Source organism: Astyanax mexicanus, chromosome 12, assembly GCF_023375975.1.
Source record: "Astyanax mexicanus isolate ESR-SI-001 chromosome 12, AstMex3_surface, whole genome shotgun sequence".
In the NCBI taxonomy this organism is placed as follows: Eukaryota; Metazoa; Chordata; class Actinopteri; order Characiformes; family Acestrorhamphidae; genus Astyanax; species Astyanax mexicanus.
Genome location: NC_064419.1, coordinates 37,344,629 through 37,371,341, shown reverse-complemented (window position 1 = coordinate 37,371,341; position 26,713 = coordinate 37,344,629). Strand labels below are relative to the sequence as shown.

At 37.5% G+C, this 26,713-nt stretch overlaps 1 protein-coding gene across 2 annotated transcripts in view; it reads right to left on the bottom strand.

The window, feature by feature from the left end:
- The window catches only part of ccser1 (coiled-coil serine-rich protein 1), a 162,481-nt gene that overhangs the window by 125,478 nt on the left and 10,290 nt on the right, over positions 1-26,713 (bottom strand). For both annotated transcript variants that reach the window (XM_007260798.4, XM_007260799.4), the window contains exons 3-4: positions 20,531-20,712; positions 354-444 (exon numbers count right to left, since the gene is read on the bottom strand). In XM_007260798.4, coding sequence (XP_007260860.3) covers positions 354-444; positions 20,531-20,712 — 273 coding nt within the window. The remainder of the gene's footprint in view (positions 1-353; positions 445-20,530; positions 20,713-26,713) is intronic.

Genomic DNA, 26,713 nt, shown 5'->3' with positions numbered 1-26,713 from the left:
AATTGTTATATTTTGCTTTGTGAAACTGTATTGACTGTCAAAAGCACAGTCCTGATTTTTATTAGTAGTTTAAATGTATAGATTAGTGTCAGACAGTGCTTCATTTTGTGTTGTGTCTAAATCCCCGTCCGCTAGAGGGCAGTGTTTTAATCTTTTAGTGTCATTAGATCCCTCTGTTCTGATTAGATAAAAAAAGATACTATAATTTTTTTTTACAAATTCTATTTAAACTACTGCAATATAATGACTTTCTTACAGTATTGCAATTTAATGCGATATACAGAATCGTAAGCCCTGCATCATGTTGCATCTCCAAATTTATGCCAATACACAGCCCTAGTTAGAAAGCTTACCATGTCTGTGTCTCTGGTCGTCTGATAACTCCAGGTCCAGCATCAGATCATCCTCGTCCAGCTCAGAAGAGCCCAGATTGTTTAGAACATCCTTAAAAAAAAAAAAAAAGAAGACAAGGAGACATTTGATCAATATGGATGATCTGCAATGTATTTTAATCACATCTCAATTTTTGCCTTTTTCAGTTTTAACATGATTTAATATAATCTGCCACTTGTTCTTTAATTGTTTCCGTATTTAATAATTTAATAATTTAATAATTTATGTAAATGAAATAAACCGTTTTACATTGACTTTTTTTGCAAATTAATATTTTTGTTATTTCTTTATCTTTAAAGTTGTCATTTTGGAAATACAAGGGTTTGTTTGGAAATCAAGGATATGCCAAGAATAGTAAAAGCTACAGATATATACGCTACATAGACAAAAGTATTGGGACATCTGCTTATTTCACAGTCTCTTCCTAAATAAAGGGTTTTAAAAGAGGTTATCTTGTCTCTAATGCACAGGGAAGGCTTTTGTATTAGATTTTTGAGCACTGCTTTGAGGATTTGATCACATTCAGCAACAACAACAGCATCAACCTCAACTCATTCCAAAAGTACTGACTGGATAGAGCACAATCATTTCAAAACATCATCCACTGGCAAGACAAGGCAAGGCAAATGTATTTATATAGCACCTTTCGTACTATAGCAATTCAAAAGTGCCTTACTTGAGAAATAAAAGCATTAAAGCGTTAAAATTAAATGTTAAATTAATGACAAATAAAATGACAAATAAAGAGCACTGAAAAAAATAAATAAAACAATAATAACAACAATACCAATAAAATAAGATAAGATAAAAAAATGTGCAGTGAAATAAATTGATTTAGTTAAAAGCACAAAAAAGAGGTTTCAACCTAGATTTGAACAATTCTACATTTGGGGCATTTCTAATATTTGCTGGTGGTCTGTTCCAGTTATATGCAGCATAATAACTTAAAGCCGTTTCTCCACGTTTAGACTGAACTCTGGGTTCAACTATCTGACCCGAGTCCATGGATCTAAGAGATCTATTGAGTCTTTATTCTGTAAACAGATCTGAAATGTATTTCCGGCAACAGTTGCTTGGCGATTTATAGACCATCAGCAGCACTTTAAAGTCTATCCTGTAACTAACTGGAAGCCAGTGTAGAGATTTTAGGACTGGACTGATGTGCTCTGTTCTCTTAGTCCTACATTTTGAATGTGCTGTAGCTGTTTAATGGTCTTTTTGGGAAGTCCACTGCTCCTCAGTCATCATCCACTGCTCCACGGTTAAGTGCAGGGGGCTTTATATCCCTCTAGCCCACAGCTGGCATTAGACATGGTGCCAGTAGGTTGATGAATATTTGCTCCAGCAAGTCCTATTCTATTGGAAATACTTCTCTACACAAACTAGACAAGCTGTCTTTGTGCATTTGCGCATCTCTTGCAGCAATGGGTGCAACTTAACATAGCTGATTGCATTCATTAAAATGTGGGTCCGCAAAGATTTGAACATACAGTATAATGTTGTGTGTGCATTTCTTTTTTACATCATGCCAAAAATGAACGGACGAATAGAAATGCTGCAAAGTTACTTGAAAAAAAATATTTTAAAAGGTTTATTCTGAAGGCTATTCTGAAGGTATGAGGTTTCTGAGTGAAGGCTAAATATTTATACCAAGAATTATATATCTGTCAAAGATGCACAGTACATTTTAAACACCTTATAACAGATGTATCACAGGATCTCACAAAACTAGGCCTGTATTTTTTAATCAGGCTGATCAAAATGGAGGTCAAAATAAATCAGTGTCTCTAAATAACAGGTCCTGCTTGATCAAGTTCCTCCAACTGCACTGAATCCTCTGAGCAGACTCTTTTCAAAGAGGCACACTGCCATCTCGTGACCAATACAGGGAACAGCACCCAACTAAATATGTAAAAAAAAAAACACACACACACACACAAAAGGAGAAAAGGCGAAACGGCAAAAAAGAAACATCATACCGTTGAAATGCATAATTGTGCTTGAGAAATGAATATAAAATGGAGAAAGCGGCACAAGAGCAGACAGCAAGTCCCAGTAAAGCAGAACAAAACGGCAGCTCGGAGGGTAATTAGTCTACACAGACACGGCAATCAGGCACAAGAATGGGTTACTCGCTACAATTGAAACTTAAGCAAGTACTTAAAGGCATTGTGAACAGGGAATCGCGCCAGTTTAAGCCCCATCAGGGAAATGTTACATCACTGCAATTAGTCACTGCTGGTATTATAACTATTTCCTCACAAATGTAAAGGCCAAGATTTAGCCAACTTAAAGCCATTCACACAGGCCTGTGCAGATCATACTGCAGTCTGAATATTCATGAAGGTTCTTCTGTACCAATCAAGTATCCAGCTGTTTTCACTTAATAATATAGCATAAGATAAGGCACAGTTCTCCATTTATACATTTATTATTAGTTTAAATACTTATGCTGCTTCCAGTATTAATACCTACTGTTCTACTACTACTACTCATAATACTGCAATGTCTAATTTTTTTACAATTACAAATTCAGAAAAGAGAGGGAGGGACTTCAGCAGCAATTAATCATGTGGCACTTTAGGATAGAAAAAACAACAACTAACAACTGTTTAAATAAAAAAATAACTGCAATCTTTGTTTGATGAATATTGACTAAACTAAAAAAAACATTTGTTTAAAATCACATATAAATGGCACAACTTTAGATTAAATACAGACAAGCGATGGGTGATATGATGAAAAATGGTAATATATATATATATATATATATATATATATATACACACACACACACACACACACACATAATACAATATGATACAATACAAAAAACTTTAAATAAGTATCAGTATTTATTTTTGGTCGCCATTTTTTTCCTAATAAGTGTCTGTAATAACTGTGTAGAAACACAAACAATCCATCTAATAACTTCTGCTGAAGTACACATTGCTATATATTTTTTTTACGATTACAATTACTGATTAAAAGAATATTTTATTGATAAAATATGAATAATAATTTTTAATAATAATTGAATAATAATTTTTTTAGTAGTAAAAAAGTAAATAAATAAATTTACATACCAGACAAGAGCTATTGGAGAAATATACATTAATAAATGTACACTAACAAAACTGACACTGACACTGAAATTACATAACTTACATAACGTACAACTGTAATACATCTATAACAACTCATACCAGCAGTTACACTGTTAATACCTGGATTGTTAATGTGTAACTACACAATTATTAGAAACACATTATTATTAATATTATTATTATTATTATTATGACCTTATTTGTATGCAATAAAAAAAAATCATTTTGTTGCAGTAGTGTATTCTTGAAATATATATTTTAAAATTCTGTGTTTTTTCATATCACCAAGAGTATCGTTCTCATGAAAATACCATGAAATATTGTGATATTATTTTAGGGCCATATCGGATACTGCTGTTTAAAAACTCCAGCAGCACTGCTGTGTCTGATCCACTCATACCAGCACAACACACAAGTTAGTATCACTGTGTGCAGTGCTAAGAGTGACCCACTACCCAAATAATACCTGCTCTGTGGTGTTCCTGTGGGATCCTAACCACTGAAGACCAAGCTTTTGGAATGGTAATAATTACATATATCAATATACTGATATTGTTTTACAGTTAGAGCTAGCTTAAATGCCTAGATAACACCATCACATATATATGTGTACCTATGCTGTCCACACACTCCAAACACCAAGGACAAAAACCGCAGCACTGTCTATAATCTCCCGGTCTGAAAATCTCACGTTAACATTTAGTGCTGAGAGGGATTTTGGAGGTGACAGAGATCTGACATTTGCTGTGACTCACTTTCTCCATCCCCAGACATCCAGATTGATTTTTTCCATCCTCTCATGTCATAGCCAGGAGAAAACATCTTTAACTCATTAATGCTGCATCCTGCGGCCTCTGTCAGGCAGGTCAAAATAGTTTAATGGCAACATAAACAGCTTTCTATCTCCTGATATTTCAGCACCGCTTCAAAAAAACACGCCCCTGCGAAAAAAACAAACATGCTGAAACATTCAGCCACACAAGGGATCATTCAAAGCTGCGACTGAACGCAGGTTATTCTAGGATGCAACTTACAGCAATGTCACCTTACGAATCAAACTGAAGTGTGACAAAACAGCGCAAATACAAAATCTTTTCTCCCTAAAAACACAACATAGGACAAGACAAGACCATCTACAACCCTAAAACAGAAAAAGTTGTGACAGGAAATAAAATTTGTATGACTTGTATTAAATTGCACACAGTATGAACACAAAATATTTCAGATTTTGTCAACTGAACTTTATTTTAAATGTTAGAATGCATCAATTCCTACACTTATGGTCTGACACACAATGTAACACACTTAAAAGACATGATAATGAGAATGCCAAGCTATGAAAGGTTTCAGGTGTTGGTGTGTCCCATTATTCCTACAAGCACATTTTAAGTTGTTTTTTAAGCTCTTTTTTAAAATGCTACACACGTTTTCTACTGGGGACAGGTCAGGAATGCAGAGTCCAGTTCTTCTGCAGCCATGTATTAATGTGTAATGTGAGCAGCTTGTGGTTTTGCACTGTCTTGTTGAAAAATTGTCTTGTTTAAACGTCTCTGGAAAATTTGGCATCTTTTCGGTGCCATAGGTTGCTCAATAAAAGATCTCAGCATACTGCATTTTCTGCATTCATTCTGGATAACAGAAGATTATTACACAACCACATACCATGACAGACCCTGGTTTTTAAACCTGATGCTGATAACAGATTGGATGGTCCTTTTTTCCTTTGGTCTAGTGCACACGGTGTCCGTTACTTTAAAAAAAGTCCTGGAATACTGATTCATCTGACCACAAAACACATGTTCACTGTGCTATAGTCCATTCCAGAAGAAAAAGTCACGTTGCAAGTGGTATTAGTGAATAAAAATCTAAAAAATAGTAAAAAGTAGGCCTGACTAGGATGTTGCTGCTTCTGCTGCCTGTAAAAAGCAGAATCTTGATAAAGAGGAGGCAGATCGATCAGAGTGATGTTGACATCCCATGTGAAATTGCTTTTCAGGCATGCTCCAATTCACCAGTACAGATGGCTTTAACACTGATAATAAACTCAAATACGATTCCTACCAAATCCCTGAAGCTGCTAGTCATTATTACATAAATGATCATTTTCAGGGTAAACACTGTCTGCTTAGCATAACAGTTCCCAAAAAAGCTCACTACAGTGATCTTAACATAAGATGATATAAGCCTGTGGATCTCAAACGCAACCTCAGGGAATTCTTGAGGGTGAACATACAGTCAGGTTCATAAGTATTTGGACAGTGCTTGAATTTGCACTATAAGTCCTTAAAATCCTTTAATTATACCAAAAATCGTCAATGTGCCTAATAATCCTTTGCACCTTATGTATGAATCAGGTTGTAAGGAGCAGTAAAGTCACTCTGCTGAAGTGCAGAGTTATACAGAAGTTTCAGTTTAGCCCTCCAGCACCCAGACTGGAGCAGTATTAGCATTATCCGCTAACCGTGCTAAGTGCTAGCTCTTTCACCATTCAGAGGTGAGTATTACCGACCTTTAGCCTGCTGCTAAACCCAGCTAGCACTGCTGGAGCAGTATTAGCATTACCCGCTAACCGTTATCTCTTTTGTCGTTTAGAGGCGAGTATATCGGACGGTGTTTACCGTGTTAAAACAAGCTATGTGGGACAAACCCCTTGCTTATATCGCCCTCAATATTTTACTCAATTGGTTTTTCCTACCCAGTTTTCCTCCTAGTGTGATGTTGTAAAGCACAGGCATGTTATCTGTTGTAGTTTGAAAAGAATCAATGGCTGACTTCACTTGTATCAAATGAGGCATGTGCTAGTTTTCACCCTCCTAGTGTTGGGGGCATTACTAATAATGGGGGAGTTTATACTGTGTGAATAGGTATTTAGGATTTAAAAATGAGGTAGTATTTTAAACATTCTTAACATTAGATAAAGCACCTTGAAACTTGAACTGTCTTGACCAAACATGGTTCATCATCAAAGAATAAGAAATCTCTCTTTTTTGGCATTTTTTCAATTATCAAAATCTAAGCTTTAGATCCTGATAGAGTGATATGGCTCAATATAATTTCAGTCAAGTTTAATATGGACACAAATCTCTACAGCTACATGAGCCATCCTAAGCTTCCAAAAGTGACAAGAATAATTAAGATAAAGGGAACACTGGAAGCATGGCCTCTCCGCAAGTTACAAGGCAACTTGAAAGCTGGACCTATTTTTTCGCAGCTCTACTGGAGGCACCCTTCCTCTCTTCTGGGCTTCCACTGGCACAGAATGTACACAAGGGTCAAATGCTGTGACAGCCAGTTACATAATGCCATGCATTAGGGGGGCTTTGGAGCCATCTCAGCCAGTGTCCTACAAAGGACATGGATAAGCTGGTGAGACGCCCAAGGGGAACAACTGAGACACGCCTAGCAAGTCACCAGAGGAAAAGCCCTCCTGAATAGCCTCTGTCTGGGGCGCTGGCTTCAAGCTGGCATGACAAGGAGAGCCACAGCTGATGGGACTGCCCTCAGAGCAAAGATCCATCCCCAAACCTGCCAAAACCGTAAAGTGGGAATTGGGCTGAAACGTCCTGGAAGACAGGGGTAAGCCATCTGGATAAACGCTGGTTAAATGGATCAAACATGCAGGGGTTCTCCACAAGATCGCATTGTCAACATGGAGCTTGAGAGAAGTCAGAGTGTGAGTCATCTCCTGACAAATACTGACCCAAAGCCATCCTAGAACACAGTGCCAGAGAGAAGCTGCCAAACACAAACATGCCCAAGCATCCTCTGAAGCTGCTAAAGGGGTTTAAACAGCCTAGGTGGCTTGGTTTTCAGGTCAACCATTGAACTCTTTTGAAAGGAAAAGTAAAAAAAAAAAGAAAAGATCTGAACCCCTCAGGATATAAATCTGACCATGGGTGTGTCTCCTAGAACCATAGTTCCTCACTACATTATATGTTTGTCTATGGACACTGTTAAAAATTAAAAGTTCTCTGGGGAACTTTTAGGGATTCTTCCATTTCACTCTGGAGGAACCCCTTAAGATGCTTTAAAGAAACCTTTAAGAAAAATGTTTCCCAAAGGTTTTCTTGAAGGGTCCACAAAGCTTAAATCTGAAGAGGTTCCTCTAGGCCTGTCTCGATATCATTTTTTTGCAAACGATATGTTGTCAGAAATTATTGCGATAAAACATATTGTTGACATTTTAAGACTATTCAATAGCACTTATTTAATGATAACACCTTTTTAAAGACAATACACATTCCTGTTTACGCACCTAATACACATTGCGACGTGCGGAGACAAAGGAACAGTGAGTCCGTCCCACACCATGACGTGCAGCCCCAGTCTGTCCCAGCTGGTCCGCGTTGGACCGGAAAAAAGACCCTGCACCAGCCTTTACTCGAGAGATATGCTGACAGTGAGAGAAAGGCTGACGCAATACAAACATTTAGAGACGCTAAATTTCAGCGACTAGAGCTTTACTGGGCCGTTACCATGTTTCTTTAAGTTTGTTTTGGGTGTTGATAGAGGGCATTTTTTCCTAATAAAGGTATGTCTTGAGTTCATTCACTCCCTGTGTCTGTGTCTCTCTGTGCTTCCGCACTACTGGTTCACGGTGGCCATATCATTTTCCTCAGGGGCACAGTCACAATATATGCACATTTTCTAAGTGCAAACACAATGTACGATAAGTCGATAATGGAATTATTGTGACAGGCCTAGGTTCATCCACAATTTCTAATCAAATATCCTCTAAAACTTGCAAAAGGAAACTACAACGATAAAAGTTGCAATGCAAGATTTTCCCAAAACCATAGCTGGAACATAGTTTACACCATCAATATTATATTATACTGGTGTTTCCCAAATACCACAGTTTCATCAAAATGGACAAAATGAACTCAAGAATGACCACAAGAATGTACTTACATTAACCTGCGTTAAAAGTACTCTTTTACATGCTCTGTGTAATTACACCTTCTCAACAGAGACGTCTCCAAATCCTCAAACCTCTTAAACTGTCAGACTTTTGCGCACATATTTATTAAGGCTCTGGGATAGCTAACAGCTCTTATATCTTTTATTCTAAACGAAATGTTGCCTAGTATTACTACTGCCTAGTAATTGCATTACTTTTCAATTGTATTAATATCACTGATGCTGTTAGTGGTGTATTCCCCCCTTCCCCGTCACCACCCAGCAGCGAGACCCGCTGAATTAGAAGGAAAACATGGCGACACCACTGTTCCTTACTAGTGTCACACATAAGGCACCTTATAATCTGGTGCGCATTATGTATGAAAAAAGAGCAAACCACGGGCTGTATAACAAAATGCAGCAGAAAAATTACCAAAATGTTAAGCAGCTCAACATGTTTCCCGAGGTTTTAGTGGACTTACTGGTAGTGGTCATTATAAGAGGGCATGCAAGGTTTCAGACGACAGCGAGATGAAGTTGTGGAGATAATTTGCAACAATATTCTGCTGTCAGCAAAGCAACAGGCAGGGTGTAATGAGGAATTTGTTTGTGTTCAGAGCCCCCAGTCCCACAGGGTCTAAATTTAATCATTACGCACACTTGACAGGATTGCATAATGTGTTATTTCAACACGGGGCTAAAGCTGGGCCGTCACAAACTATTAAACAAAATAAAACATGATTCGGTGAAAAGGCTCATTCATAATTGAGCAGCTCGTTCAAACTGCAGACACCCGAGGGCTTCAGGAGCATTTCCACGGACCGGCCTTGACTTACACAACACCTGACGTATTGTCAGAGGTACTTTTGCTCATATTGCATAAACGCAGCTTGTATTTGTGCTACGGTAAAATAACAGTAAAAATAAAAATAGTACTGTTTCTGTGATGCTTGGCCATGACCAGGTTCTTACAACTGCTGTGTTGTAAAATCTGGCCAAACATCACAGAAACGGGAGTAAGCTCCATTTCAGGTCAGTGCACTGTTGTGCAGACACGTTAAGCCTTTTAGTTTTCCCCTTTTTAGAACAGAATATTTATTCCCAACTCAACATATTAGAGTCTAGACACAGGTTTAAAATTAAATCAGTTAAATTAACTGAGCAACTCATTCATGTTGTTTCTTATTATTTTAATAAAAAGGGCAAGTAAGGGACTGTAAATATTAAAGCTAAAGTACAGATATAACAAAAATGACAAAAACAACTTCATGACTTTTATTTTTTAAAGAAGTCTGGATATGGATTAAATCACATAACTAACTAACCATCACTCACTTATTCAACCTCAACTCACTCACGCATACCTCACTCATATTTACTCAACACATTAAAAAATACAAATTTAAGAAGCATCAAAACTACCCTGAGATATTTTAATAAGCTCTAGTCTGTTTGCCACTCATAACACACTACACCATCATTTGTTTAAACAACTGACACCACTATTACAAATATAATGAAACTTTTCCAATCTTACATCTATTATTTTATTTACTTTCAAAAGTCTACTATGAAACACCTTAAGAAGTCTTAAGAAGCAACCAACACTGCCTATACATGATTTAGCAGCTAGCTGTTTGTGTTTCTCTTCATTACATTCTGATCTATTCCTCTAAAATGCAGAACAGGCATATACTGTATTAGCATCAGCACAAAGTATCACATTAGGTGATACTGACTTGCAATAAAACTCCCTTGGGGTCCTAAAACCTGCATTGGAAGAACAATAATAAGGATACGGATATAATAAGGACAACATCTCAACTGCAATAAAATTATCTCCTAATTTTCCTGAAGGAAATATTAAAACATATTACTGTTTTATAGAAACTGAGCAGAAAATGAGCCCTATTTGCTGCAATTAAAGCTGATTGAGAATCTCCCTTTGAAATTAGGCGGTAATTTATTGTCGCCACGAAAAGTGTGAAAAACTCTTTTTTTTATATCTCACCATCTATTTTTAACCCAGTATACATATATATATATGCTAAGCAACTGCTGCTAGTATCACATCTAATAACACTGTTAATTCTAATGCAGTCAATACTAGTGATATTGCTCCCACTACCTCTTCTACTACACTCCTGTGCATACATTATTATTTGTTTAATAATGAATTATAAATGAAGATCACTCAGAATAAACTGTAATGCACGTTCATAATAATAAATCATTAATAAAGGTCTAATTCAGGCTTTACTGAGCAGAGAACGAGACTTTAAGCCCTAATTTCACTCCTTTACTGTTCGTTACCATAATGGATAACTCAAAAAAAAGGGCAGCAGTCAGATAAAAAAAATGCTTTTTCTAGATCTAATAGCTAGGCATCAGAAAAATAAAATATTGACAAGTAATCATTGTAATTTTCTTTATTTAAGAAATCCTGACAGTTTTAAATCTTATTTATTATTAAAATGGAATATTTGAGACTGCCTGGACATTACATCATGTACAGGCTGTAATTTATTTATTTTTGGTAGACTTTCAATAGCGCGGAGGTTAAATGATTTCTGGCTTTGTGACTTTCCCTTTTTTAATACTAAACCCAGCATAATGAAGCTTTGGCCCTGCGGTTGGCTCCGAGCACAACTCAAACGCAAGCCTTCATCCCCGCAGATCAAAACTTTCCCTGCTGTTTGTGTCTGTAGCTCGGCCTGGGCTTTTTGTCTCTAATCCTGAGTAGATCTCTAGTCCCTGCTGAGGAGAGGCATTCCAGTTACTTTTGATTAAATAGGCACTGCATCCAGCCTGCTGCACTAAACAGATGCCTCCTTGGCAGGGGCAGAATGAAGATTTGTAGCACATATGCTTTGAATCTTAGCCAAAGGAGAGTCTACTATTGTCTAATCGGCCCAAATCTTTTCAGTTAGCATGTGCTGTCAAAAAAGATTAAGGTGTAGTTTAAGATGTAGTAACTACAGTATCAAGGCTGTGCAGTGGCATAAACCTGGCTATACAATACATTTCACAATGCAGGGGGTATGATTCGATGTATTGCAATATATTGCAATTAGGGTTAATTACGATAGAAATACAGTATCGATATAAACAGTATTAAAGCAATTGCCTGTGGTGCATGTCATCACACACTTTGCCATAGTGTAGCCTAGAGGTGGGCAATATGGCCCTAAAATATTATCACGATATTTCATGGTATTTTCGCTATAGCGATACTTTTGGTGATGAGAAATCATTGATTAAAAAAATATGTCAAGAATACACTACTGCAACAAAATGAACAAAATTACATTTTACTATTGCATACAATATGATATGGCACATCCCTAACTAAGATATAAAAAAAACTGCAAACATTTAATCAGATTTGTAACAGAAGTCAATGATTCACAATGTCATCATACTAATAATGCGCTCCATATAACCAGGATTAAAGTAAAATAAATGATACTGGACAGATATAATCTGTCTCTAGTAGATATATATAATGGGAAATGAGAACAGTGTGAATTTTTCTTTTGCTAAAAACAACAAAAAAAGTAGTACCCTGATGTGAAATTTAGGGGTGGGTGATATGGCATGATATTTCAGGGTATAATAATATACGATATTCAAAAATGTTGGCAATATTATTGTGTGCGATACAATATGGCACACCCCTAGGGTAGCCTAAAGTGTTTTGCCCTTTGTGCTCAGTTTGATTGCACTGATCTGATGGCAGCACCCTGAAATGAATGTCCAACAGTGACAGATGCCATAAATAGTGTGTATTTGCTGTTTTTCCAAGCTGGATTACTCACCGAAAGTTATTACAGGTCGAGGTCACTGCAACGGTACATCTTGTTGTGTGTTAAGATATATGTCTTTTGTCTCTACATTACTCTGAATAGAATCATTTACAGTTCAATCGCAACCAAAACCAAACAAAATGAAACATTAGGCCATATGTTTGCCTTGTTTTTTTAAAGACACATCACTGTTCTATCTAAATTATTGTGCCTTTACACTTTCTGAATAGAATTTAGCTGAACACTAATCATTCTGGTTGGCAAATATTTAGAGAATCCCTATTAAAATATCAATACTGTGTTTTTGAGAATCAATTGAGCATTGCAAAATATAAATGTTGCGATAATTCAATATTCAATAATATTTTCTTACACTGCTACCAAATCAGGCACTTATATAAAAGAAATCACTGTTTATAGGCTTTGTTTAACACACTGACCTCACCCAATTTACTATATCCTCTGAACTGACCATAATCTGCTGCTAACTCTTAAACTGGCTTCGCTCAGCACTGACCCTGTCTGATTCTAGATCACTTGAGTGCAAAGAAACAGAAGGTAAAAAATAGTAGTGTGTGTTTAGAGCCATTTATTGAGTGTTATTTTTAAGACGTGATAATCATTGGTGCATAACTGCTGTAACCACAGCATGCTTATACAGGACTGTGGTTAGACTAAACTGGCTGAACTTGTTCAGCATTTCCTCATTCGCATCAAGATAGTGCCATCAGAGCAAATCTTCTCTAGAATGTTCAGGTTGTTACATAGCAGGGGAGAGTAAAGTAGCTAATGTGGGGTAACATGTAATGCTGTAGCAACTTAAAAATATGGATAATATGATCTGCTCAGCTCTCAGAATCAGATGAATTATCGGTTAATCACGGATCTCGTATTTAAGCTAGAAATGACCTTATTTAAATACATACTGTAGCTAAACCAAACTTCCATCTTTAAACAGAACTATACATAGTTACGAACATACCAGAGATGGACTCGTCTTGTGACACATATAAGGTAGGAAACAATTTAAAGACACTAGATTTACCATATTATAATTCATTACAAAGCATTAGCTGGAAACCAATTACAGACACAGGTGTGCAAATCCACAGGCAGCTTGTTGAGACCCTGTTGTGAAGTACTGTCAATATTATAGCACTCTCCAGAGCAGATAAGCATGAAGCTATTGGCACCGTACCTAATGCCAGGCCTTAATATCAGGGTTTTAAAGCCCCTCAGCATTGAGCTTCTTGTGCTCAAACCTACTACTAATACTAAGTGTGTGGCATAAGTGTGGGAGTTGGGATTGAGATATGGTGGTGATCATTTAAAAAAAAAAATCAGTTGCCCTTTTAAACAAGTAGCATACAGCCAGATATATAGCCACGAAAGTTTAAGCAGTGTCTCTACTGACCTTTCTGAAAAGCACTGATTGGCTTCAAAGCAAAGCAGCTCTATTTTCAATTACTTATGTGCTTCAATTTAATCAGATCAAATTTGGCATGTTTATAAATATGACTTGAGCAGATACACCTTTAATGAAATGAGCTGCCTTATCCAAGAAAATGTATAAATTCATAAGAAAACTGTAGAAGCAAGGTCCCTCTCAGCTTTAACACTCAGCTTTTTAGTTTTTTTTTTTAGTTTTTTTCTTTTTTTCTTTTTTTAAGCTGGCAAATAATGCCATCATTTCTGCCTTCACTCGCTGAACTCTGACCTGAGCCTTTGGCTGGGGCTGATTGCACTGGCTGGTGGAATGGATTCAGTCGGGCAGGACGGGATTTTCTCCCATAAATCCTTTTCTAGTGGGCGAATCAGAATGTGGGTCCACGTTCCTTCTCTGTATCTGGTGTATCATCAGAAAAAAACGGAACTGGCGGCTCATGAAGCTTTAAAAGCTTCTCTGTTCTCGCACTAAATATGCTGCACCATCCTTTGTCTTATGGTTGCTGGTTTAACCTACCTCCCCCCATGGTACAATCCTGCCAAATACAGAAGAAACGGTTTTAGTCAGGAACTACTAAAGCATGGAAAACTGGATGCATTCAAATTATAGAAATGGTGTGTGCAGTTTCTGTCATTTTGAACGCACAAAAATGACACTATCTGCCATCTTCTTCCTTGTTTGACTCCATTCTAAGTGACAGGGAGACGGCTTTATTATAAATAATAAATACGCTGAATGAAAGAATCACTGTATTCATGAAGATTGTGCCTTAAAATTTTATTTAAGCATTTAAAATCCATTCTGATCAAGAATTCTCCCAAATTCTGGTTGATTTAATCTGCAGTGTAACACAAGCTGTGTAGAGTTTCCTGCTTAACGCAGGTGCACACAGTCTACTATGCAAAGACATTTTAGTGCATATATCAGAGCTAGCACTTCCTCATGTGCTAAACAACAATAGCACAGGATGCAGACTTTTGCTCAGTCCTCACAGAAAACAGTAGCCTGCAGGCAAACTAAGCAGGTGTTCAGGGTGAGAAAATGGCAGCATGAACAACTCCATCAGAACCCTCTGAAATAGTGCCTAATAAAAAACAATAGTGTGAACATGATTTAGGCAAAAGAGAAGTGACTGGATATTTCTGAACACTTGTTTGTATTGTTTGACTATGTGACGCAAAGTGTTGGTCATATCAAAATAATATGACCATCAACTTCTTGATTCTTCATTCGTTATCTACTGAGCTTCACTAAGCATGTAAGAGCACTTTGTAATTCTATTATTACAAACTGCTCAATTTCTCTCAAGTTTACACTTCTAAGCTGAAGTGACTTTGCTTAATGGGGCTCAGCACTGATTTTTTCATGACAGTGTGAACGTAATAATCCTTTTTTTTTTTTTAAATACATGAATGTCGATGTATGAATTGGGGTTCATACTATCCCAGCTATAGCTGCAAAAACAGCAAAAGCAAGCCACCTGGCCTTTTTTCACCTCCTCGACTTGAGCATGTACTTTAGACAAGCTGCTTGCTTTCCACTCAAGCGAAAGATGCTCCACATATAAGCTTCTGACGCATCCATTTTCTTTAATAAAGCTACAAGTCGTCCCTCAAACATGATGTTTTTTGTTGTTGGTGCTGCTGGAGATTTTACATCAGTCCCAATTCTGGACTGGGAATAGTCCACCAACCAAAGACCCAGCAAACAACAGCATCCTGTGGGCAGCCGATAATGGACTAAAGTATGACCAACACAAACTGTGCAGCTACAGATGAGTTCTATCACTGACTTCACATCTACAAGGTGGTGCAACTACGTACGAGTGTCTTAGGGCGTTTTCACTTTTGTAGTTGGATTCTATGGTCCAAAACTGTTGATGACTTTTTTTATTTAGAGCATTTGTTCCACTGTTTGGTTTGGTTTCACACAGGCACAAACTTAAATGCACCAAAATGCCCTCCAATAAACCATTTAAGCATGTCAATTCCTCTAATTAGCCAGAGGTGTCTGGCGCGGGAGAAAGAAAGTAAATATAGCGAGAAGATTCTGTGTTCCAGTGCAGAACGCTGAGAATCAGCAACAGTGCTTTCAAACACATGTACACATAGTAAACAGAGTCGTGCAGCTGTGATCAGTGAGTGCTGCACATACTCCATATGTAAACAGCATGGAGCAGAGACAGCATTTGTTCATAGTATTATCTGGCTAATATATCAGATTTAACAGCACCTTATAAGCAGTTTAGCTAAAATAGAAGGAGCATATATGATAGCTGGGTTGGATTGAGAGCAGATCATGTTCTCACCACAAGCAAACCGCTCCAGAGTTCGTTTGGGACCGGACCAAGACCACCTCCTCTAGCAGGTCTTGGTGCCGTTGTTTTGATCCACAACCAAGTGTGATTACTGTTTTCACACCTGCTCAATCAAACCGCACCTAGGGTACAAATTAACCAGAGTCTGTTTTAACCAGACCATATAGTGCTGGTGTGAAAACACCTTAATAGAGTGGACAGTGAATGGACACAATGTTTAAAAACTCCAACAGCACAGCTGTATCTTATTTACTCGTAGGGTTGCAACGGTATGAGATTTTCACGGTATGATAACCGTCTCAGAAAATACAGCGGTATCACGGTTATCACAGTTTGTTACATATATAATTAAACTGACCCTTAAAGAAATTACAACAAAGGTTTTTTGTTCAATTAACTATTTATTGTAGAAACCTGGAACAACTATATAGATAATGTCTCCTTAAAAAAAATAAACTGTACACCATTAGGTGAAGGAAACCAGGTTTTTCCACTACTCTTACGGGCATTAAGGGTGTATATAAAAAAAAAAATATATATATATATATATATATATATATATATATATATATATATATATATATATATATATGTGTGTTTACACTATTCAGTACAAGTTTAAATTATTTAATATCTGATAAACTGAGCCTGGGTCAGTGTCTGATCAACAACTGTTGTAAACGTCCGTTTTACTGCCAAGTTGGTATATAACCAGATACTGCAGAAAGAGGGGATTTATTTCTGACATGATCCTCACAATAGAGATTTCTATTTTAAGGCTTTCACAGCGAGTCTGGTTTTAACACATGAAAAACAGGCACGTCAGAATTTGAAAATTAACGCATGTAAATGAATGGCGTCTTTCACATCCAGTCCGGCGAGCACCTTTACACGGACAAGTGAATCCGTCGTAGCACGCACTTCACGCCTGTACCTGCGTGCCCAAATTTCGGATAACTCCGCGCTTTTGCGGGCGCTTACCGCATGGGTTGTGCACGACTACAAAGAGGTTTTATTTAGGTTTAGATTAAAATTATAAACTAAACACATACTTTGCGCTGCACGGCGGGGTGGTGAACAGGTTTGACGTATGTCCATCTTTAGCTGTGACTTTACGGCCACATTGATTATAAATCGGATAACCATCCTCGGGTGCGTTCGGCGGGTCTCTGAAATAGTCCCACACTGCTGATTTTAGTTTAGCCTTTTTTTAGGCGGACGGAGATTTGTTTAGTCTGATGCACTTTCTGCTGTTCTCACCGCTGTGTGCTGAGCAGCTGAAGCGGAGCAGAGTTGCGCATGCGCGGGTGAGTTTCTCCGCTGGCTTGCGTTTTACCGGTAATAAGCAAACACACACGGTATGATAACCGTGCATTTTAATACCATGGTATACCGTGAAACCGGTTACCGCTGCAACCCTATTTACTCGTACCACCACAAAACATACTGACACACCACCACCATGCCAGTGTAACTACAGCACTGAGAATGATCCAATAGTCCTGAACATTAAAGAGCAGGTTCAGAGAAAGTTAATATTATATCTGTGAAGGTTAAAAAAGCCATATTTACATCATGCCACATACATTTTAAAGCTGAAACTGATTCTATATTTTGAAAATATTTAAAAAATAAATTAGTGAATTAAATTTATGTAACATTTTGTAAACACTGTACTTAACTAAAAATGATTAGTTCTCCTTTCTTACTAATGAATTACACAGTTGTTTAGGGTTGTTTACATACTAAAAGGTTACTGTTACAAAGAAAATACAGCCATATTTCATAGCAAAAAGTCATCCCTCTAGTTATTAATAAAATTACTGTAGCTTGGAACTCCCTCGAGGACACAAATCCTTGCACTACAGTGAATCCCTACACTTAGGCAGAGGAACATTATGCTTTTACTCTGTAAAACTCCACTCAGCTGTAAACAAGCTGTTGAAGCTGCAAATCTCTCTCATATTGCTGTGGGGAAACTCTATTGATTGCACTATGCTCCTGCTAATTAATAACAGCAGCAGTGATAAACACACTGCAAAGCCAAAACAATGCCAGGCTGGAATATTTTACCTCCTAACCAGTTTTATGCACCACTTTTGATGAATATTGCTCTAATAGTCTTACAGCTACTCCACTGCCAGACGCTAGCGAGAGTGCTAGCGAAAGGTCCGGCAGACTATTTACGATGCTCTTCGCAGCAACACTTTCAAAGAGCAATCTCATATTTCACCATCTGCTGATTTCTCTTAGGCTGCAACAGCTTTTTTCTAACCTTGATAAGGACTTTTGGTGAATATATGCCTAGCCCCTTCAATGCTTTCTGGAGCCGACTATATTTCAGAAAGCAGCAGAGTAGAGCTGTTGAGTATTCTGTCAGGCTACAGGTCCGGATATTGCTGGGCAAAATGGTAAAAATATTATATTACAATATATGAAGTAGTGATAGATCCCTAAAAAAAAAAAAAACACTGTTTAAATACTAAATACCCATACTGAGTATATACACAGCAATTTTTCCAATTAAACTGGTGGATCAATGTTCTTTAAGCCATGATGATATCTCTATATTGTTAAAAAAAAATAGTATAAAAAAGTATACTGTACATATGATAAGAAAAATGGACAGTACCAACAGGTCATCTAGGTATGTTAGAGTTTAGTAAATTACTACTGTTACTAATATAGTTTGGTACATTTTTAATAGACTGTGGTTCACATTAGAGGTGTACCTATTTGGCACTAAAATAAGACCACAACATTTCATGGTATTTTTTGCGATAATACTCTTGGCGATATGACAAAACACTGAATAAATAAATGATCTTTTAAAAAATACATGAAAATTTAATTTTATTATTGCATATAATATTATATGGCACACCCCTAACTGAGATATTAACTGAGATTTTTTTTTTTTTTTTCAGATTTATGACAGAAGTCAATGATCCAGAATGACATAATACTAATAACGCACTCCAAATATCATTTTATATCCAGGATTCAGGTAAAATAAATGATACTGGACAGATATAATCTAGATATAGACTCTAGTAGATATATAATGGAAAATGGGAACAGTGTGATTTTTATTTATTTTTTGTTAAAAACAGCAAAAAAGTAGTACCCTGATGTGATAATTAGAGGTGTGTGATATGGCACAATATTTCAGAGTATAATATCGTTCAAAATATTAAAAAATGTTGGCAATATTATTGCGTACGATACGATATGGCACACTCATAGTTCACACTGTGATTTATCCCCCCTTTTTTTTTAGCTGAGTACTGGCTGTGCCCCAGTCTGGCTGAGTCTGTGTTGGCTGACTGACTGGTGAATTATCTGCAGACTATAGAGACATTCAGAGAGGGAATCGAGGATATGAAGGTGGTTGACTCAGATCTTTGGTCTCCTGATTGCGTTTCAGGCCAGTCGGAGCATTGACCTGGCTCTGAACATAATCTAGAAGTGTTTATTGATCTGCGACTTAATTTGAACAAGTCAAGTCAATAGCCAATGAAAACTGAGCAAACTGAACACCCTTAGGAACCTCTACAACTCAATGCCGAGACATCTTGCATGTTCTGTTACACTACTTTTGTATTTGCACTTTCCACCTAAAGAACTCTTGTTCTTTTAGGCTTAAAAGAATTGTGCTTTTTAGGGAACCAGCCTGTGTTTCCACCAGTTTTAGTGGGATCGTCAAAATGTCACATCATACTTCATCAACAGAGGGCATTTCACAGCGGCAAGAACAGTTATTCACGCTGAATAACTTAAAATTCTTTGGTTCCCACTGAGAACGAACGTTCCTGGTTCCGGAACCTACTTTTATTGCTGGAAACAGGATGAACCAGTTTAAAATTAGGTTCACAAACCGAAATGGTGCTGGTTCCTTGTCGGTGGAAAAGCGCTATCAGTGTAGCTCAATGAATATGATAACTTTTCATACAATACATATGGGTCTAAATTTCTTTCTTCTGAATATCATTGCAATCTGACACTTTCATCTGCAAGCCTTTATGAGTTTCAGTGTATTGAGAAACAGACACCTACACTTATTCAGGCAAGGTGCTGAAGTAAGAGATCTGTCACGGAAGGGCAAAAGGAGGACCTTGCTCAAACACACCATGAGAGAGGACTCCCACAGCTCCCGCAGACACTGCTGAGTTGCTGAGCAACCCTGCGAGAGAGGATTTGTCTGTTCAATTAAGTGCTGTGATTTTATCCCCAGTTGCAAATCTAATCTTTTAAAAGACAGCATGAAGGACTAAGCTAGCTAAGTCTATACCTTAGGTGGGGTCGCCTCCTCTCAGAAAGCTGACGCGCACGTGGCGGACACTTTCGCTTCGGCTCAAACGGCTCAAACAAGGCTAATTTACTTGAGTGGCGTCTGGCCAAAGCGTTTAGGATTAGGAAGAGGAAGTCTGAGCCCCCTTGTGGAGGGGGTTCTCCTCTCAGGCTTAGTTTATTCGCGTTAGACTGGTATCTTCTCTTCAGAACCGGACTGGTCAGGGAAAAATTAAAAAAGATGCCTCTGAGCTTCCCCAAAACAACTCACCATGCTGCCCAGTTTGGAAGATGAGGAGTTGGTTCTATGTTTGGCCAGGGTGCTGGCCTCCATGCAGTGAGGCTCTTTGAGGTTTAGATGAAGTCTGGGTCCTCCAGCTCCCTCAGAGGCCGAGCGGAGACGCCTCTCCATCCTCATCACTTCGTGGTACGGGCTGCTGCTGCACATGGACACTGTGGAGGGGAAAATGAAAACAACAGAACGTTTCACAATCTGTGATCATTAATTATTTAATGTGCCACTAGTTTTGTTTCGACACAAGGGAATGTGCAAAGCCGATACATTTTTTTTACAAAAGAAGCAACAACCAGTGCTGGACAATGCCACATAATACACTACATTTAAATAGAGATGCACAGTGATGTTTAAATCATATTGTATTGGGCGGTAATTGCTTTTTTAGAATCAATGGCATCAGACCAATGCCTAGATTTGGTCGATTTCAAACTGATACTTGCTTACAGATCTATTGCATGCCGGAAAAAGACCAAGCAAAACTAGTCGTGCTACTTTAAAAATAAGTTTTATTTATTTTTATTAGTTTCAATAGATCTATAGTTTTGTTTAAGCTGAAAAATAAGGCATTTAAAAGCTGTGACACACTTAAACTCAGCTGATATTTAATGAATCGTAATGTTATCTGTGTGGTGTTCAGAGGTTTTGGTTGAAAGTAGAGTCGATTCATTCAGGTAAATCTATTCACAAATTATTAAAGCATTGAGATCACAAATTGACCTCATATAAACACAGCTGCAAAGAAACTCAGACAGAAACTGGATTATACTTCAGAACTTGAGATTGTGACTGAATACTGTGAAATAAAGTCACAGAAAGCTACTGTGAAAGAATCTTTGAAGGAGTGCTTATTATTGTTCTCCACATTTAATCACGGATCCTCCCCAGAGAATGATGATGCTGCAGTTTTTGGAAATGGTAGAATTCTTTCCAGCCAAATATTTGCTTTATGCTGATGTGTTGAAGCAATTCTAGGGTTATTAAGCTACTTCTCCAGCTCTCTAGTGATTCTTTGGTGTGTGTTGATATACAGTTGTAGCAAGGCATCTTCAGAAGAGTATTCAAATAAAATAGTTGCTTTTATATAGTGTGGCAAGAGTGCGGGAGGAGGGTCACTCTGAAAAACAGGAGCCCAAAGGGAGCATAGGTAGTCCTTAACTGTAAATTTGAATTCATAGATTTCGATTTATCGTCCAGCTCTGGGAGAAACTTTTCATTTTATTGATTGCATACAGTTGGTTGAAAGCTACATTTGAAGGCAAATATATGTTACATTAGTTTCAAAAGTTATAACAGTGTATCAAATGTGTATATCGATAAAGGTAGATATATACATGTGTAATATCGGATATAGGCATTGGCTTAGAAATCCCAGATTGGTACATCCCTTAATACATGTCCAAAAGTCTGTGGACATTCCTTCTAATAAATGCATTCAGCTACTAGTTGGTCCATTTATTGCTAATATAGATGTGCAAATGCACCACAGATGGCAGAAGTAAACAAGTCTTACAGTACGTTTTTACAAATCTGAATCTATTTAATCTATTATTAAAAACTAAAACATAAACTCAAAAACTGATACTGAGTTTTAAGTGATTAATAGTAAACATACAGTTTATCAGAAAAGTGGAAATCAACATTTTCAACATACCAACAGCAGTGCAAAACATTAAATGTTAGACTAAAAACTGATTAAAAACAATACAATGTTAAGCTTCATCAGAACGTGCCTGTTCTGAAAATGCAGTGAGTAAAAAATAGATTTTTTTTTTCTAAAATGCAGAGAGCAGAAGTCAAGTAAAGTAAAGATACTTCAAAAATCGACATAAACAGTACACAGTAACAAAGTACTTATAATTCTTATCTTGCGACCTCTGAACTGCACACATTGACACATCGTCTAGTCCCTGTAGAGAAGTTTTACAAAAAAACAGGTCCTTCTAAAACAGAGACAAAAAACAGGAACCCATTATTACCATGCATTTTGCAGGGCATGGGCTACAGTGCTACAAATATCCCCAGAATTGAGCTGTGGAGCAGTGGAACTGTGTTCTCTGGAATGATGGTGCTCCAGCCAATACATTTGGGGATGAGTTAGGTAGTTGAGAATGGAGTGGTTTGGTTATCAACCAACATCCTGAACAAATCTGATGCATTCACCCAGTGGCATGCACAGTTGCATGGCATGGCAGTTCAAAATGCTTGTTATCTGTGGTATGCAGGAATACATGCTGTACAGTGACATGCAAAAATGTGAGCCCTCCAGGTACAAGTTCTGTTGCTGTTAATAGGTGAGCAGAGGTTTGACTCATATTTAAAAGGAACAGAGTTAAAGATATTCCTTAACATATTCTTTTTATTTTATCATTTTGGAATAAAAACAGAATTAGCATCATTAAAACCACTACAGTTTGGATAACCCGAGAGGTTTGCTCTCTTTAGGGTGTCTAAACCAAGTTTGAGGTTTTTGTTACACTGTATATATTTAGTGTTCGGATATAACTTTATGTTCTATCATCATCACATACGTGGGCTGCAAATCCTTATAATTGACTGATTACTTTGTAGAAAGTTGTAAATTTGGCAAGATACCAGTCCGGGGGTTGTGACGAATTCTGGCAGAGAGGCAGAAATCGGCACAACACCCATTAAGGTAGCTACTTGTCATACGTCCGATATCCAAGATCCAGAAAAGTCCTTTGACACTGCAGATGAACCAGACCACAATTCACACTTGCTGTTTTGGTTCTGTCTGAAAGTCCAAACCAAATGAGTTAGGTGTGAAAGCACCCTGAGAAAACCTCACTGTGTAGGTTAATTGGCTAAGCTAATTAGGGGTATGTCTATATTCACCTTTTTTCTCGGCTAAAAAGTATGTACAGCTGTGACACTTGAAATTCTGACCAGGAGTGACTAAACAGTTGCATGTCAAAGTACCACCCAGCAATAACTATAAATGCAACAGTTGTAAACTGTAAATACCGAAAAAGTCAATTATATAATACAAAGTCTAAAACAAGCCTAAAAATTAGTGATGGGACAAACAATATATATTTTTTTTTAGTTCCGATCCAATTCCAATAGACAACTGCCGATAAAAGATACAAATCCGATACAAAGAGCTTTTTTCAATGTTCTTTTTTCCATTTTCTTTTATTAACCACTGAGCTTCTTCTATGTTAAACCTTTATTCTTTGGGTTATCATCTGAAGTTTAGTATTTTTATTAAAATTATAAATGAGTGGTTCCTTTACGTGAAGTTTTTGCAGGTTGCTGTTGATTAACAAGCCAATTGTATGACAGCGCAATGGCTTTATTCACTACAGCTGAGCTGCTTTTCAGCATTTTCAGGCTAAAATACCTCCAAACAAATGGCATTTTATTCAAACCACTGCTACTTTTACTATCTTACTAAAGCTAAAAAAAAGCTTCATTAGTTAGCTAACTGCTGCTATTTTTTCACAGAAAATTAAAGTGGCTAAGTTGTACAGTGGGACCTTACTTCCAGCATGCTGGCTTTACTCACATTACAAGTAATTGTGTAACTGCTCTTCAGCATTTCTACACTAAAATATCTCCTAACAAACAACTTTGTAATTAAAGCAGCAGATAATCATTTGCTCACTGAGGCTGGAGCTGCTGTTTCTGTAAGGGTGGAACTGGAATACGAATCTGTAAAGTGTCTGATATTAATGTTACTGCATGTATATGGTTCAGAGCAAGCTGTGGAAAGAACTCTGGATTGGTAAATTGATCAGTCTGTTTCATAGGAATATCTGATAAATGAATTACATCAATATTGGCCCCGATACTGGATCGGATTAGTCCCATCTCTACTAAAAAGGTTTTTATAAGGATCTAACACTTGGATTTTCTGTAATCTGCTGCAGTAGTGGAATGTTAAGTATTAAATATTGTTCTAACGTCCGAAAGAAGTGACAGTGATGAATGTGTTATGCTGCACTGGGTAATATCACCACATGCTATACAATTACAATGCATGTCAATATTTTATGGATCATTTCAGTATTCCAGACATTTGATTCCTATAACTGCAGTGCTTGAGTGTCGTACATTTTATATCTTCACATTAAAATGATACACATCCCAATCACATTTGCCTGCATTAGAATCTAGACTGTAATCATACAGGCCATTAGTTGGCAAATGAATAAAACAACAACAAAGTATACAATGTGGAAATATCTGCAGCTATAATCTGTTTTTGCCATATCGCCCACACTGAGGGAAAAAGAACTGAACAGAAATGCCTGAATAATACAAAATATAAAACACCCACACAGCGGAGCAGCAGTAAAGGTGTCATTGAGGAAGACTTCATGACAACGACTGAGGAAGCATGGAAACAAAACACAGGTACATGATAAAAAGCAAAACAGCGCTCAGATAGAGATGGATCTCAGAACGCTCCTGTTTTAGTGACTAACAAAAAACTAGTTCAGTCTGACAACCTTCATATCTGCCAGGAGTTTTTCAGGTCAATACTAAACAGAAACACAGTGAAATAAAGATAAATTAAGCCCTATCTGAACAGGATTAGTTTCTCAGGGGTTCCTGGGGTCATTTTCTTTTTTATGGGGGGGGTCCTCTGTGATTTTATTACCATCCGGAACAACCATGTATGTGTTTTTCTCAGACGTCCTCTTTATTACTGGCTGAATTATCTACTGTTTTTCACAGTTTTTTTTTCGCTGAACTCCATGGTCCTCCGGTAATTTTATGCCCGTCTGGACTCACATCTCTGAGTTTTGTCACCTCGCGTTTAATAAAACAGCTATTTGTCCACTGCCACACACCGTAATTACACTTTGGGTGAATGTTTCCACAGAGATCCACGTAAACACAACAGCGAGTAGAAATGGAGGAGCTACTGAACATCTGTCATACTGTCGTGTGCCCGAGAAAGCCTAAAAACTCACTGGTCCTCCTGTTTTTTCAATTGCAGTCCGGATGCAAGACTTTTATCACTGAGTAGAAGTGTAAAATATTTTTCACTGACATCCCCCTGAGAAACTATTCCCATCCGGATAGGGCTTTAGAGAGAGAAAGAGAAAGAAGAGAGAGAGAGAGAGAGAAAGAGAGAGAGTGTTCTTAGGCTATGTTCACATTAGAAGGCTGAAGTGACTCAAATCTAATTTTTTGCTCAACGTGGCTCAGATCAGATTTTTTCAAATCAGACTTAAGTCACTTTCGTATGCGGTCCTAAATGGAACATGTATCTAATTCATGGACATGCGACATAAGTGTGAGCGGTCAAATCGGAATTCGTGCGTCTTTTTTCATACCCAAACATTTCTAGGTGCAGCTGTGCAGCTATAACTCCAAAAACAGCAAAAGCAAACCACCCGTCCTTTTTCTCCTCCTCGACCTGAGCATGTACTTCAGACCAGCTGTTTGCTGTTTCTCCACTCCAGCAAAAGATGCTTCACATATGAGCTGCTAACGCATCCATTTCACCTTTGTAAAGCTACGAGTTGTCTCTCAAATATGAGGTTTTTTGTTGTTAGTGAAAAAGACTAGGTTTATACACAGATCAATGTGCCCATGTGAGGCATTTCAGGGACAGATTCGACAGGTCACTTACATTTGTAAATGTGAACCGCCAAGATCCAATATAAGCAACAAATCTGGGCTCAGATTTGAGCAATGTGGCTTGTAATGTGAACGTAGCCTTAGACCCATGCATTACACTGAACAGAGAAAAGCATTAAAACGATAAACGAGACAGATCAGATTCAGTCTTTAGCTCTGTAATGCGGGCAGCTAACCTGATTTGTCAATTCCGTCACATCTGTTTACAACTCAGTTGAATTCTAATGTGAGCTTAACCATGCATACTCATAACTCATAAATAATAACAGCTGAGACAAAAACAGTGCTGATATAAACTGCATTCAGCTAAAAATATGAAACTGAACAGTTCCCCAAAAATATTCAAACAACTATTCAAACAGGAACCGTTCCCAAAGTAGGCCAGAATGAACGAACATTAATTATTTACTCAACAAACTCAACAAACACCACACAAGCACAGACAGCGAGGCAACAGTGTGAATATTGGTGAATAACAGTTCAAACCAGGTCATTGTTTCTAAAATTACTAGATTTCAGGACAATCATATAGGAAAAAGTAGA